General features: G+C 45.8%; 1 protein-coding gene across 1 annotated transcript in view; it reads right to left on the bottom strand.

The window, feature by feature from the left end:
- The window catches only part of Nmt1 (N-myristoyltransferase 1), a 33,203-nt gene that overhangs the window by 14,016 nt on the left and 3,346 nt on the right, over positions 1 to 15,841 (bottom strand). The window contains exons 2-3 of the mRNA XM_036196440.1: positions 4,570 to 4,678; positions 1,989 to 2,133 (exon numbers count right to left, since the gene is read on the bottom strand). Coding sequence (XP_036052333.1) covers positions 1,989 to 2,133; positions 4,570 to 4,678 — 254 coding nt within the window. The remainder of the gene's footprint in view (positions 1 to 1,988; positions 2,134 to 4,569; positions 4,679 to 15,841) is intronic.

Below are 15,841 nucleotides of genomic sequence, written 5' to 3'. Positions count from 1 at the left end.
AAGTTATTTTCTCAAATGAACCTTGACCCAAGAGATTACCTAAAAACTAGGCCAGAATACAGAGCAGCCCATTGGGGAATCTCACCAATGGTAGAGTGAGGGACTCTTCAAATACTTCTAGCTCCTTATCAGGGTCAGTGCAGATATGGGGAGCAGACAGACAATGTATCCCTCACTGTTCCCTCCCCGTTTTTATCTCCTCAAATCATGTCTGTGTTGTTGCCAAGCTGACAGCTACATCTACCCAAAAGCAGAGCTTACTTGGTTCTGTTTTTGAGACAGGGTCTCTCTACATGGCCCTGGCTGTCCTAAAACTCATTATATAGACTAGGCTGGCCTCAAACTCACAGAGATGCCTCTGCCTCCAGAGTGCTAGGATTAAAGGATGTGCCACCACACCTGGCTATTTTCACTTTATACTGGTTACCCATCATGGCACTGACCACTTTAAGTCAGGAAACACCTGCTATGAATGCTTTCCACCTCTGCAGACAATGTGGGCACAGCTGTCTTTTTACCTCCTGGTATCTGACTTGGCTCTACCCTCCCACAATGTACTAGAAGTCTTTTTTTTTTTTTTTTTTGGAGCTGAGGATCGAACCCCGGGCTTTGCACTTGCTATGCAAGCGCTCTACCACTGAGCTAAATCCCCAACCCACCCCTCTTTTTCTTTTTTAAAGATTTATTTATTTATGTATATGAGAGATGAGAGCTCTACTTGGGTGTAGTGCCTACATGAGAGAAGAGAGAGAGAGCCTCAGAGAGAAGAGGAGGGCGTCTGATCCCATTGTAGATGGTTGTGAGCCACCACGTGGTTGCTGAGAATTGAACTCAGGACTTCTGGAAGAGCAGACAGTGCTCTTAACCGCTGAGCCATCTCTCCAGCCCCGTACTAGAAGTCTTATGTTTCTGGAGGATAGTTACACTGGCAACTTGATCATCACTTACATTTGGTGTTAGAGCATGCGTTTTGGGGCTGGAGAGATGGCTCAGCAGCTAAAAGAACATGCTGCAGAGGATCCAAATTCAGTCCTAGCACCTGTACTGGGCAGCTCACAACTGCCTGGTGTTCTGTGGCTGCACTCACAGGCACTCATACACACACAAACAGATAGTTTAAAAAATGATAAAGATTTTAAGAAAACATAAGTTACTTCCTCAACTACATACATAAGAAAGAAGAAGCGGTCCTCAGAAGCAAAACCCAATCACTCCTAAAACCTTTGTTCACCAGAAGCCCTGAGGTTAGTGGCCAACGTCAGCTGTGGTTCTGGCCTAGCAGACATCTCAAACTCCAGTATGTGCAATCAATTCTGGAATACTTTTGGGATTTCTGTCTGTCTAATCCCTTTACAAGTTTATTACAGCATTTTTTAGATTAGTTTTATTTTAAGACAGGGTCTCACTATGTAGCTCTGGCTGGACTGAAATACCCCTTGTAGACCAGGCTGGCCTCAAACACAGAGATCCATTTGTTTCTGCCTCCAGGAGCTGGAGGTAAAGGTGCCTCCCCTCCTGACTTCATAATGGCTTCTTAAGAGTGCATGATGAAAAATATAGCACTCTCAGAGTTGAGCCATGACTGACTGTAACTTGAATTTAGTGAGCATGTATTTATTAGCTGAGAGAAAGCAGAGGAGTCTGGGGACTCTTCCCATTCCAGAGTTCACATTTGTCCACACAACAAAACAGTCTTTCACTAATTTAAGTGGGAAGATAGACCCATGAACAGGCATCCCCACTCATCACGTGCTAATTGTTCTCTGTAGGTTTAAGATGATGATGGACTAAAAAGAATTGCCGTTTGTTCTGTGTGTGCTGCTGTGAAATGATAAGGTCTCTGAACAACGGTCTTTTACGTGCCCCTTTTAAAGACAATTCTCCAGAAATAATGATCTCTAGGACCTTATGGCCCTCCCCTACAAAACTCCCACAGAAGCGAAGCTAAGACACATTCCTTATTCTCACCTGCAAAAGGAAATACATACCCAATTTGGGGACTGGCTGTGTATCCCAGAACTGGTAGCTTCGCTTGCTGGCCTCCTCCATGGTTTTGGCAGGTCCCTGACCCACTGAGAACAGCTCAATGGCCTTCTGTATTTCCTGGATCCTCTCTGCTGGCAAAGAGTTCATCTGGACAAGACAGGTGGAGAAAGAAAAGATCCATTGTGTTAACAAGACTTATGAGTCATTGTGAGTTCAAGAGTTAGCTAGGCCAGGTGTGATAAAGCACACCTTTTTTTTTTTTTTTTTTTTTTGGTTTTTTGAGACAGGGTTTCTCTGTGTAGCTTTGCACCTTTCCTGGAACTCACTTGGTAGCCCAGGCTGGCCTCGAACTCACAGAGATCCGCCTGCCTCTACCTCCCTCGTGCTGGGATTAAAGGCGTGCGCCACCACCGCCCGGCAAAGCACACCTTTTATCCCAGCACTGGGAGGCAGAGGCGGGCGGATCTCTGTGAGCCAGTTTGGTCTACACAGAGAGCTCCTGGCCAACCAGTGCTAAATAGTGAGAGCCTGTCTCAAACAAACAAACAAAGAGTTAGCTTGGTATAGGAGTACACATCTATAATCCTAGTTCTCAGGAGGTAGAGGCAAGAGGATTAGAAATTTGAGGCTGCCAGGTGGTGGTGGCGCACACCTTTGATCCCATCACTTGGGAGGCAGAGGCAGGCGGATCTCTGTGAGTTCGAGGCCAACCTGGGCTACAAAGTGAGTTCCAGGAAAGGTGCAAAGCTACACAGAGAAACCCTGTCTCGAAAAACAAAACAAACAAACAAACAGAGATCCATCTTGGCTACATGAGACCCTGTATCAAAACACCAAGAATTCGGGCTATAGAGATAGCTCAATTGGTAAAGTGCTGCCATCCTGGCATGAGGGTCTGAGCTTGCTCTTCAGCACCGAGACAAAAGAGTCGACATGGTGGAGTGTGCATAATCCCTCTGCTGGGGAGGTGAAGCTAGGAGGATCCCTGGGACCTGCAGCCTGACCAATCTGGCCAAGTCATGCAGCTCCAGATTCATGGTGTTTACACCAAAAGTAACAGAGCCAAGTGCAAAATTTCAAGCAGTGCAGAATATAGAAAATACGAAGAAAAAACCTGTAGCTAGGGGTAGTGGCGTAAGTTTGTAGTCCCTGAGAGGCCTGGATATGAGGGCCAGAAATTCAACGACAGCATAGGCAATATAAGACAATGTCTTAAGAAGGAAAAAAACGGGCTGGAGAGACAGCTCAGAGTTTAAGAGCACTGACTGCTCTTCCAGAGGTCCTGAGTTCAATTCTCAGCAACCACATGGTGGCTCACAACCATCTGTAATGAGATCTGGCACCCTCTTCTGTATACATAATAAATAAATCTTAAAAAAAAAAAAAAAAGAAGGAAAAAAACAAAACAAGGAAGGGGCTGGAGAGATGGCTCAACAGTTAAGAGCACTGGCTGCTCTTCCAGAGGACCCAGGTTTGATTTCCAGCACCCATATGGCAGCTCACAACTGTCTATGAGCATGGTAAGAGTGTAAGAGGCTCCTGATTGGATCTTAGCACATTAATCCCAGTGTCTCAGACCTTCTCTTCGGGGGAGACAAAACTACATACTGTGCAGCTAAATTCACTATGTGTATGCACCACAGTGTATTGACCCAGCCCCTGACTGATTAATTGATGGGTACTCTGATTGTTTGCTCTTTGATTGTGATACTGTAACACAGCAGTTCTCAACCTCCCTAAAGCTGCAATCCTTTAATATAGTCCCTCATGTTGTGGTGACCCCCCCAAACCATAAATATATTCTGTTGCTACTTCATAACTGTAATTTTGCTACTGTTATAAATCATAATATAAATATCTGATATGCAGGCTATCTGATACGCGACCTCTGTGAAAGGGGTCATGACCCCCAGGTTGAGACTTTCTTTTAAATTAAAAAATATTTTGTAGCTGGGTGGTGGTGGCACATGCCTTTAATCCCAGCACTCAGGAGGCAGAAACAGTCAGATCTCTGTGAGTTCAAGACCAGCCTGGTCAACAGAGTGAGTTCCAGGATAGCCAAGGCTACACAGAGAAAGTCTATCTTGAAAAAAAAAAAAAAACAACCCCTCCTTAAAATAAAACCAAACCAAAAAACAAATATTGTGTATGTGTGTACGTGTGCACGTGCCACAGTGTGTGTGTGGAGGTCAGAGAATAACTTTCAGGAGTCGGCTCTCTCCTTCACTGTGTGGATCCAGGGGACCAAACTGGTCACCAGGCCTGGCTGCACGAGACTTAAGACCCAGGGGACCAAGAGCCACGGCTCTAGGAAGCAGGGGCTGTCACATCATCAGTCCATGGCACCCGACACACATATGCGATATGCGCTTGTAATTCTGTAACTCTGGTACTGCGCTTGGAGTATCAGAATCTACTGGGTCTTTTAAGGTACTGAGAGCAGTTTCATCACCAAGGTAGGGCACAGAGGACAGACAGCACTGGAGTGTCTTCCATCTTTAAGTGCCAGTGGAGATGATCAGTCTAAACTGTTCCTACACTTTGACCTCAACCCTAGTCAGCCCTAAGGCGTCTCCTCGGTACCTTCACAGGCTGATCCTGGGCCGCATCTGTGTCACTGCCTTTCTCTTTCTTCTTCTTCTGTTTCTTCTTCTTCTTCTTGGCTCCAGTGTCATTGGCTGGACTCAAGCCACTGAAAGACCAAGTAGAAAGAACATCGGATGCTTTAAACCACAGACAAAAGGCTTTTCAGTAGAGCAGACCTTCCTAACCAAGCTGCTGGCTTCAGAAGCAGACTGGAGAATCCAGCTCCCAGAAGGGGCGTTTGGAGGACACTAGCAAGCACAGCTCCCCTCCACTCCCACCCTTCAGCTCCCCAGGGAGGAGACAATGTGCAAGGCATGAACTATTTATTTTAAAGGGCCTTTTCTGTTCTTGCATTCATTCATTCATTCATTCATTCATTCATTCACTCACTCACTCGCTCATTGAGACAGGGTCTCAAGCAGCCAAGCTGATCTCCATCAATGACTTTGGACTTATGATCTGCCTGCTTTCACCTCCAGAATGCTGAGGTTACAGGCACTCCCCCACCTGGTTAATGGGGCTCAAACCCAAAGCTTCTTGCATGTAAAGAAAGCTTTCTACCAACTGAACTGCATTCCCAGTCTTTTCCGTTTCTTTCCTTCTTCTTTTTTTGAGACAAGGTCTTGCTATGTAACCTTGGCTAACTGGTACTCAGTATGTATCTCAGACTGGCCTCAAACTTATGACAATCCTCCTGCCTCAGCCTCCTGAGAGCTGGGATAATAGTTATGAGTCACTACATCCTTTTTTGGGAGGCAGGAGGAATGTGTACTTATTTCTTTAGATTGTCAGCCTGCACTAAAGACATGTGTCAACACTGTGTTGGTACCAACACCACTTCCTTATGGCCCTAAATTTAAAAGGACAGCCATAAGACAGTAGCAGTCTTTTGGGAATCCTTTGCCCTGACTTCTCCAAGTGGTATGTTCACTGGGTTTCCTCGACTGGATCTAGCACACAAGACAGTATGGAAAGGAGAGCGGGAGGAAGAAGCGTCTGACATTACTGCAGTCCATGCCCAAAGGACGGGTCAATAGAGAGAAGTGCCTGAACTGGATATTAGGCAGCAGGACTGAGTGGTCACTGATGGCAAACCCAGAGCTAGGAATGACAGGAGAATCCCACCACAGCAATCTCACGCAGCTACTTTCCCGTGGGCAGATGAGAACGCTGTGCAGACGCGCTAAAGGGACTCCCTCGTGTGTTTCCCTTAGTAAAACACAGCAAAGCATGACATTAAAATGTCAACTTAGCCGGGCGGTGGTGGCGCACGCCTGTAATCCCAGCACTCGGGAGGCAGAGGCAGGCGGATCTCTGTGAGTTCGAGGCCAGCCTGGTCTACAGAGGGAGTTCCAGGAAAGACGCAAAGCTACACAGAGAAACCCTGTCTCGGAAAACAAACAAACAATTCCAGGCCAGCAAGGGCTACATTGTAAAACCTCATCTTAAAAAAGACAGGGTGACTCTGAGTCCCAGGCCAGTCTGGAGGAGAACATGGAGCTGAAGGCTAGCCTGAGTTACAGTGAAAGACACTGTTTAAAAACATTTTTTTAAATTTAAAAAAGGAAACATCCTTCAGGGTTTCAAAGTACCGTGTGGTTATTTGAATATTAATGCAATTGAGAAATGCTATCAGTAATATCAAGTGCACATATCTAAAGAGAAAGCAATCTGTAATCACACACTTCCATTTCTTGGGCTAAGGCTGTAGCTCAGTGGCAGAGTGCTTGCCTAGCATGCTCTAGACAACAGGTTTTATCCCCAGGACTAGAAGAAAAAAAGGGTTGGGGGTGGACCTGGCAGAAATACACTGTCATCTCTTTCTATGTGGAGGCTCCAGATTTACCTCCTCTTATTCCATGGACAGGGGATTTAGGAGACTGTAGAAGGATTATGAAGCCAGGAAGTCAAGGCTGGCAGTTCTCTCCCTCAGACAAGCATATGGCCATCAAGTCTGGACACAAACACATCTAATGAGTATTCTATTAATGAGACACAGAAGGCACAACACAGAGGGGGATGGATGACATTCAGAGATGGAAAGGCAAACTCCTTAAAACCAGATGCTCAGTGAATCTTCCAAGGCCTCAGAAAATAGGAACCATAGTTACCCACGAACTCAGATAACTTCCTCTTTGTTTGTTTGTTTTAAAGATTTATTTATTTATTATGTATACAGAAGAGGGTGCCAGATCTCATTACAGATGGTTGTGAGCCACCATGTGGTTGCTGGGAATTGAACTCAGGACCTCTGGAAGAACAGTCAGTGCTCTTAACCTCTGAGCCATCTCTCCAGCCCTTATTTGGTTTTTTTGAGACAGAGTTTCTCTGTGTAGCTTTAGAACCTTTCCTGGAACTCACTCTGTAGTCCAGGCTGGCCTCAAACTCACAGAGACCTACCTGCCTCTGCCTCCCTAGTGCTGTGATTAAAGGTGTGTACCACCACCACCCGGCTCTCTCTCTCTCTCTCTCTCTCTCTCTTTAATGTACATTGGTGTTTTGCCTGCATGTCACATCTTGAAGTTACAGATAGTTGTGAGCTGCCGTGTAGGTGCTGAGAATTGAACCTGGGTCCTTTGGAAGAGCAGCCAATGTTCTTAACATCTGAGCCATCTCTCCAGCCCCCAGATAACTTCCTCTTAATAGCTCACTCGTTATCCTATGTAATCCCATTCAGAGCTTGTCACAACTCTGAGGTCTTCTTATTTCAGAGATACTCTCTTTTCATTCTCAGGATTATGTGAAGTGTTGAAAGGTTAAATAAAATCCAGTTAATGTACTTTATTCATGTCAGTTTACAGAGTGAATGATCAGGGCCCTGTGTATGAATTCCCATACAAATCTTATGGTTGTCAGTGTAGCCCTTCAGGCTGGTCTTGAACTTGGAGATCTGCCCACCTCTGCCACCTGGGTGCTAGGATTAAAGGCATGCCCACCACCACCACCCTATACCCGGCTCATACAAATCACTTTTATACCTCTGCAGAAAAAGAACCAAAAAGTAAAGGTGAAGAAATGCTGCATCCAGGTGTGGTAGGTCATTTTTGGGAAACAAAGGCAAGATCATTGCCACAAGGTCAAGGCCACCCTGGTCTAGATGGGGAGTCCCAGGCCAGCCTGGGCTACACAGCAGGACTAGGTCTCAAAACCACAAACAACTATAAAAAGAAACTGCTGCATGTTAGTTAACCAATTGGATATTTACTAAACACAATTTTACATAGCAATAAATTACCACCTTTCAGCTTTGTAAGTCTTTACAAAGTGTTCAAAGTAACTATAGAAAGTCTTCCTTGGCTGAGCATGGTTGCATGAGCCATGGCATGAGCCAATGACCTGAGTACCTGGGAGGGAGAGGCAGGAAGATCATTCCAAGTTTGTGGCCATCTTGGTCTACAGAACGAGTTCCAAGCCAGCCAGGACTACACAGTGAAACTGTCAAGAAAAGAAAGTTGGTCAGTCAGTCTACCTTCCCAAGCCTCTTCAGAAGAGAGGCTGTGGGCACTGTCACCACCTGACCCCACTCTGCGGAAAGATCACAGACTGCACTCTGATTCTGTTTTTGGTGGTAAGCTGGTTTGGTTTGTGTTGAGACAAAGCTGTAGACCAGGCTGACCTTCGACTCAAAGAGATCCTCCTGCCTCTACTTCCCAAGTGCTAGGACAAAAGGCATGTAACACCACACCTGCCTTTATGGTTGTTTGTTAGTTCTTGGTTTTTTTTGAGACAAGGTTTCTTTGTGCAGCCTTAGATGTCCTGGAACTCACTTTGTAGACCAGGCTGACTTTGAATTCAAAGAAATCTGCTAGCCTCTGCCTCCTCCCAAGTGTTAGAATTAAAAACATGTGCCACCACTGCCCAGATGGCTTTATGTTTTAATTTTATAATTCATTCTACGGAGGTATTGGGCCACAACTATGAGAACACATGAAGTCGCCATAGTCTTGTAGACAAAAAGCCCCAATGAGGGAGACAACTGAATCAGAGGAGACACCTAGGAGTCAGGTACCATGAGCTTTCAAAACAGTTATAATAACTTAATCATTCATAAGACACCAGGCTCAAAGGCCTTGAGAACACATACACCGGCAAGAGGAAGCTAAGCAAGGCAGTGCAGTATCATTGCTTAGGAGATGAATAAGACTGCTTGAACCCAGGAGTTTTGAGGCCAGGATCTTGGTTGAGTATTGCAGGGCAGGCCAGGATTCAGTAAGCTGAAACAGAAATCTTTTATAAATACAAGGCAGAGACTGGCCAGAGGTACACACTTACTACAGCAAACCAAAGCTTACCTTGCTCCTTCCATTCCAAAATACCAAGCAGGGACTTGGGTGAGATCTGTCCTTGGGAAGTAGGGATTGTCTGCTATGGGAACTGAGATGGGAGTCCACACAGAATGGCTGCTGGTTGCTGGGCAGTGGTGGCCCACTCCCAGCACTCAGGAGGCAGAGGCAGGTGGAACTCTGAGTTCAAGGCCAGCCTGGTTTACAGAGTGAGTTCCAGGACATCCAGGGCTACACAGAGAGACTCTGGCGGTGTGGCTACTATCAGTAACTAACCTAGCAAATATAGGATGAATTGAAAGAATGTCAGATCCAGGACAGGGAAGAAAAGCAATTAGGAAATCTCATCTTCAAAGCTGCCAGATGGCTTAGCAAGGAAAAGGCACTAGAGTGCCAGCCAGGCAACCTGAATTCAACACCTGAGATTCATGTAAAGGGAGAAAGCCAACCAGCTCCACAACTGTCCTATGACCTACCCACCTACACACACACACACACACACACACACACACACACACACACACACACAGTGGCATGTGTGATCGGGTCTTATACTGTAGCCCAGGCTAGTTTTGAACTCATGGTGAGCCTCCTGCTTTAGCCACTGGACTATTAGGATTATAAGTGTGAACCATCACACTCAACTAGAAATGCATCCTTTTTGTTTTTCTGAGACAGGGTCTCTCTGTGTCATCCTAGCTGTCCTGGAACTCACTCTGTAGACCAGGTTGGCCTCCAACTCAGATCTGCCTGCCTCTGCCTCCCGAGTGCTGGGATTAAAGGTGTGCACGACCACACCCCACAGGAATGTCATTTTTTAACAAAGGCCCTAAATGTTAAATTCAAGCACAGAAGAAATCTTATGGATGCTCTTGTACAAAATCAGGGCAGCAGGAGGAGATGGAAAATGAGCCTCCGTGCTTCTAAAATAGAACAGTGCCGGGTGTGTGTGGGTGGGTGGGAAGGGCAAGCTAACAGATGGGCAGGAGCACAGAACTTGCCGACAGCACGAAGGGTCCGGAACACAGGCCTCCTCTCCCTTACAGGATGACAAACACCCAAATGTGTGTGCCTGGGAACTAAAATCTTTTATCACGGGAGAGAAAGAGTAGAGGGGACCTCCAGCCTTAGGAGGAGTCTCCCAGCAATCTGCCTTAACCTGTTGCTTACAGGAGACTACAATGAGGAAACCTGGTCATCAACTAACCAACCAGTACCCAGGGACAAGCTCCAACCTCTGACATGTTTAAAGCAATGGTTCCCAACCTGTGGGCTGCAACCTCGTGGGGCCACCTAAGACCATCGGAAAACACAGATTTACACTATGACTCACAACAGTAGCCAAGTTACAGTTATGAAGTAGCAATGACAATTTTAAGGTTTGGGGGTCACCACAACATGAGGAACTGTATTAAAGGGTTGCAGCCTCAGGAAGGTGGAGAGCGGTGCACTGGTTACAGTCTCAGCCCCCACAGGGATGTATCTGAGAAGCCTCCAAAGCCAAGTTATTAACTGTCTTCTCACACTAGGCCCAAGAAGGAAGTTTTAGTGTGAACAGCAGGTGTTAGAGGTAGTGAGGAGAGGCAGAAACGGGGGCACATGCCTGCAGTTCCTGGAGGCCATGGCAGGAAGTTGGAGCGTTCCCGGTCAGTCTGAGGTCAAGTTGAAGATGAGCTGTGTTTTACTTCGAAAGCCATTTTTACTCCTCACTGACATCTGCTTTAAAGTTATAATCTCCTAAAACACTATACATACAATTATTTACATAAAATGATGGGTTTCTTTCTTTGCCTCTCAACGATTTTAAAAATGTTCTGAGCAAGGGGCCACACCACACAGCTGTTTCTCACAGCCTCTCCCATTACACTGCACAGACAGCTAGGAGCACAACCATTTTATGCTTGCCTGATGCTTTCTAGGCACAATGGACTAAAATAAAACTCAGAAAAGCTACAGCCCAAAAGAGGTCAGGGAAACATCTCTAGTGCTATTTCCACAGGACAGCTGTGCCAACATTCTGAGAGAGCAGTGAATGCTGTGCCCTCCTGTGCTTTGCTTGGGATTTTCAATGACCAACTTCCTTACTCCTGGCAGTGGCCCTCCTTAGGTCACATCCTATTCCTAAGGTCAAAGCAGAGAGCCACTGACACTATTCAAATGGTACGTACTGTCTGCAACACAGACTGCAAGTTTCGGAGAGCAAAGTTCAGAAGAAAAGTCATAACTTCTGGTCACTTATTTCCTTCTTTTGTTTTGTTTGCAATGGGGACCCACCATGGCTAACCTTGAACTCAAGATTCTCCTGTGCCAGCTTCCTGTGTACCAGGGCATGTGGCTTTATTTTCCTTCCTCCCTTCCTTCCTTCTTAATTTTTATTTATTTATTTATTTATTGATACAGGATCTTTCTATATAGCCCTGGCTACCCTGGAACCCACTATGTAGACCAGGCTGGCTGGCCTCAAACTCACAGAGTTCCCTGCCTCTGCCTCTCACGTGCTGGTATTAAAGGCCTATAGGACCATACCCAGTTTTTTTGTTTTGTTTTGGTTTGGTTTGTTTGTTTTTGTTTTTCAAGACAGGGTTTCTCTGTGTAGCTTTGCACCTTTCCTGGAACTCACTCTGTAGACCAGACTGGCCTCAAACTCACAGAGATCCACCTGCCTCTGCCTCCCAAGTGCTGGGATTAAAGGCGTGCGCCATCACCACCCAGCCCATACCCAGTTTTAATTTTTTAACTTTTATGTATGTGTGTATGTTTGTACATGCGTGTGCCAATGCTCTCAGAGACTAGAAGGTGTCAGATTCCCTGGAGCTAGAGTAACAAGCAGTCATAAGCCTCCTGACATGCATGCTAGAACCACACTCAGGTCCTCTGGTAGAGCAAGATGTGCTCTTGGCAGCTGAGCCATGACTCCAGCTCCCCACTCTCTGTCTCTGAAAGCTAAAAGCTAATTCTAGGGACTATAAAGTAAGTGTTCCCCAGAAAGGTACTGAAATAAATCCTGAACTCTAGTTCTAATTTCAACATCAGGAGAGCCTTTTGCAAGAGAAGTCACCCTTAGGGATACGATACACTCGCCAGCAATCCTCCTAGTACTCACAAAGCCCAGAGACAGATAGACAGAGGGACATTTACAAGGACACTCAGGAGGAAGCCAGGTGGCAGAAGTCACTGTCAGCTGCATAGTCTCTGTACCGTTGCGGGTGCTGGATCACTGCATCACTGCACCCCAAACTCCACACATCCCCACCCATCAGTTAGACTGGGAGTTTGGGGAATAGATGGCTGCCAAGCCTGATAACCTGAGTTTGAACCCAGGATTCACATGGTGGAATGGAGAGAACTGACTTCCTTCAAGTATCCACATGTATACTGTGGCATATGTGCACATATGCAAATAAATAAAATGTAATAAATTAAAAAACAAGACCTGCTTGTGACTCCTAAATTCCTACCGCCACAGAGGCACTCGGAGGCTATGGAAGGAGGTTGTAGGCAGGAATTACAGAAGCCTGCTCTTACGGTCACCTTTGCCTTCTCTGGATGTTTAGAGTGTTGAATGAGCCAATTCCTGTCATGCAGGAGAGCTATTTTTGAGAGCTCACAAAGACCCTGATAGAAGAAGTGACTAAAAGCTGGACCAGCAGAAAACAAGACCAAAATGAGATAAACACTGAAATTCAACAGTTTGAGTTTGCGTGACCTGGCAAGTCAAAGATCAAACCAAACGCTATTCCATGTTCTATCCGTGTCCACTGAGGACGCCCCTGGTCTATCAGCGAGAGTTTAAAGAGCCACCCCGCTCCACTGCCACCCAACTCCCTGTCTGAGAAAATGCACAAGTTGCTGAAGAGATCCAAAGAGAGGACTCTGGCTGCTACAGGATGCAGGAGCTAGGAGTGCTGCCCAGTGGCTGCGCCTCTCATGTGTAAGGTGCTGGGACTGAGCATCAGCACCACCACCAAAAGATAAAAAAAAAGTTCAGAACACAGAAGTCAGTCCCAGAGGGACAACACATGTAGCCACTTCGAAGCAGATCTCTAAGTGTCAGAGGTCGAGGTGCAGGCTCCCAACAAAAGCCAAACTGGCCTTCCCGAGTGAAACTGGCACTTAGGGTTTAGCACCCACTAGCAGTAACAGCAGGCACTCAACTCCAGGCCACCTCCAGCTGCTCCTCAATCAGTACACCAGACAAACTGTGTAAAGCAAGTACCGTCCTGGCAGGGCATTTCAGTTGTTAATTTTAGGTGCTTAACAGAGAGAACCTAGTATTTCATGTACATTAAAGGGAACAATCACAAGGACACCTTCTCTGAGGAATCAGAAAGAGGCTTCAAAAGTAGAGCTTGGCTGGGCGGTGGTGGCTCATGCCTTTAATCCCAGCACTTGGGAGGCAGAGTCAGGCGGATCCCTGTGAGTTCGAGGCCAGCCTGGACTGCACAGTGAAATCCAGGACAGGCACCAAAACTACACGGAGAAACTTGTCTCAAAAAAAAAAAAAACAAAACAAACAAAAAAAAGTAGAGCTTGCTGAATTAGGAGCTGTGGCTCACGCCTGTAGTTCTGGCACTTGGGAGGCTGAGGCGGTGAGGCAGTGACCTCTCACTACAAGTCTAAAGCTAGCCTTGCTACAAACTGAAACAAACAAGCAAAAAGAATGGGGGTGGCCAAGTGTGGTGGCACAGGTCTTTTAGCCCCAGCACTGGAAGGCAGAGGCAGGAAGATCTGAGTTTCAGGACAGTCAGGGCTACACAGAGAATCCCTGTCTCAAAAAACCTGAACCAATGAATGAATGAAAATAAAAAATGAAGGTGTAGGTAAGATAGATGGCTTAGTGGATAAAGGTGCTTATAGCCAAGTCTGACTACCTGATCACCAACACCCACACAACACAAATGACCCACAAGCAGTCCTCTGACCTCCGTAAGCTTGTTATGCACACACAAAATGCACACAAAGAAACGAAGTAAATTTGTTTTTAAACAGAGATTTGAGATTTTTTAAGAAAGAAGAGAAAAAGCTACAGCATCCTCCTCCTGCAGCCCCCGTTCCCTGAGCTCCAGAGAGAAAGGGTTAACTGGCAGCTTGGCAAAGCTGACAGATTTTGGAGTGAGCATATTAGTTCAACGATGTGGGAGATCAGCAAAAGCAGTTTGCCATGGGCAGCAGTCTCCCTGAAATAGGCTTCATTTGCTTTTCGCTTCTGCTCTCCAGTTTCTTCTCTTTGAAGCAGCTCTTGATTAGTTTCTTTTTACTACCATTTCATTAGGAAATATAATTAGAATACTTATTTGATATCAGCGACAAGAGTTCTCTTCATTTTGCTTTGATCTAGTTTTGAAAAACCAAAAGCTGAAGAGCAGAATGAAGAGAGGGCTTCAGAACTAAAAAGATCTCTTCTTCCCAAGTGCTGGATGCAGTCACAAGCTGACAAACAGCATGAATAGCGCCGCCTGTGACAAGGGGAGACACAGCAAGGAAGGGAGCTTGGCGGGATTTACCTTCTGCCCTAGTTACCTGACACAGCCCGGATCAGTCATCTGAGAGGAGACTGGACTGAGGAACTGCCTAGATCAGACTGGCCTGGGGACGTGTCCAGCGGACACGGGAGCCCAGCCCACTGTGGGCAGCAGCATCCCTAGGCAGGTGGTCCCGAGGATAAGGAAGGAAACTGAGCCTTAAGAAATGGTCTAGCAACTACTAGTAGTGCTGGACACAGTGCCACACTACTACGTAATCCCAGCACTTGGGTGGCAGAGGCAGGTGGATCTCTGTGAGTTCAAGGATAGTCTGGTACAAGTCCCAGGCCTGTCAGAGCTACATAGTAAGATCCTGTATTTTAAAAAAGCACTAGCTGTTTTTCTAGAGGCCCCAAGTTTGATTCTTAGCACCGTATTGGGTGACTCACAACCATCTGTAACTCCATGGGAACGGATGTCCTCTTCTGGCTTCCACAGACACCAGCAGACACACAGCAGACACACAGACATAAATACATGTGAACACAGCAGAGGAGGAGGAGAAAACCAGCTAAGCACAAGTGTAGGAGTGAGCACGAAGCAGTGTTCCTCCATGGTTTCTGTCTTTGAGTTCCTCCTGGAGTTCCTGTCCTGTCTTCCAGCAATGGACTGCAGCCTGGAAGTGTAAGCTACATAATGTGTATTGTGTGTACACACTACATACGTCCATACTACATAAATCTTTCCTTGCCTAAATGCTTTTTGTTCAGAGTGGGTTTGTTTGTTTGTTTGTTTGTTTTTCAAGACAGGGTTTCTCTGTGTAGCTCTGTACCTGTCCTGGAACTCACTCTGTAGCCCAGGCTGGCCTCAAACTCACAGAGATTGGCCTGGCTCTGCCTCCCGAGTGCTGGGATTAAAGGTGTGTGCCACCACTACCTGGCTACCTTTCTTCTTAAATTTCTTCACAGGAGACAATATCTCTAGTGTACCCACACACGTACACACACCCATATGCAAACAAATAAAAAGGTGTGGGTGGAGAGGTGCCTCAGAGGTTAAGAGCACATTTACCAACACTGCAGAGTTCAGTTCCCAGTTCAGTTGCTGGGATAAAACACTCTGAATAAAAAACATTTAGGCAAGCAAAGATTTATGTAGCTTGCACTAATATATATATATATATATATATATATATATATATATATATATATGTAGTAATTAGTAATATATATATATTATGTAGTATTCATGTATGTAGTGTGTACACACAAGACATGTTATGTAGCTTACACTTCCAAGCTATAGTCCATTGTTGAGAGGCTCATAACCACACATAACTCCAGGTCCAGGGGACTGTGATGCCTTTTTAAGCTCTCCTCAGGTACCTCTACTCACATACATATACACACAATTAAAGTTTTTAACTAAAATAAATAAAACAGGAAATGGAGGGCAAGAAATACTTCAAAAAGAAAAAAAAAAGGAACTTCCATAATAAACTGGAGGGTGGCTGGTTTCTATAGG

This window comes from Onychomys torridus, chromosome 8 (assembly GCF_903995425.1).
Source record: "Onychomys torridus chromosome 8, mOncTor1.1, whole genome shotgun sequence".
Classification (NCBI taxonomy): domain Eukaryota; kingdom Metazoa; phylum Chordata; class Mammalia; order Rodentia; family Cricetidae; genus Onychomys; species Onychomys torridus.
Note: the sequence above shows the minus strand (reverse complement) of the source record. Positions and strands in the feature narration are given on the sequence as shown.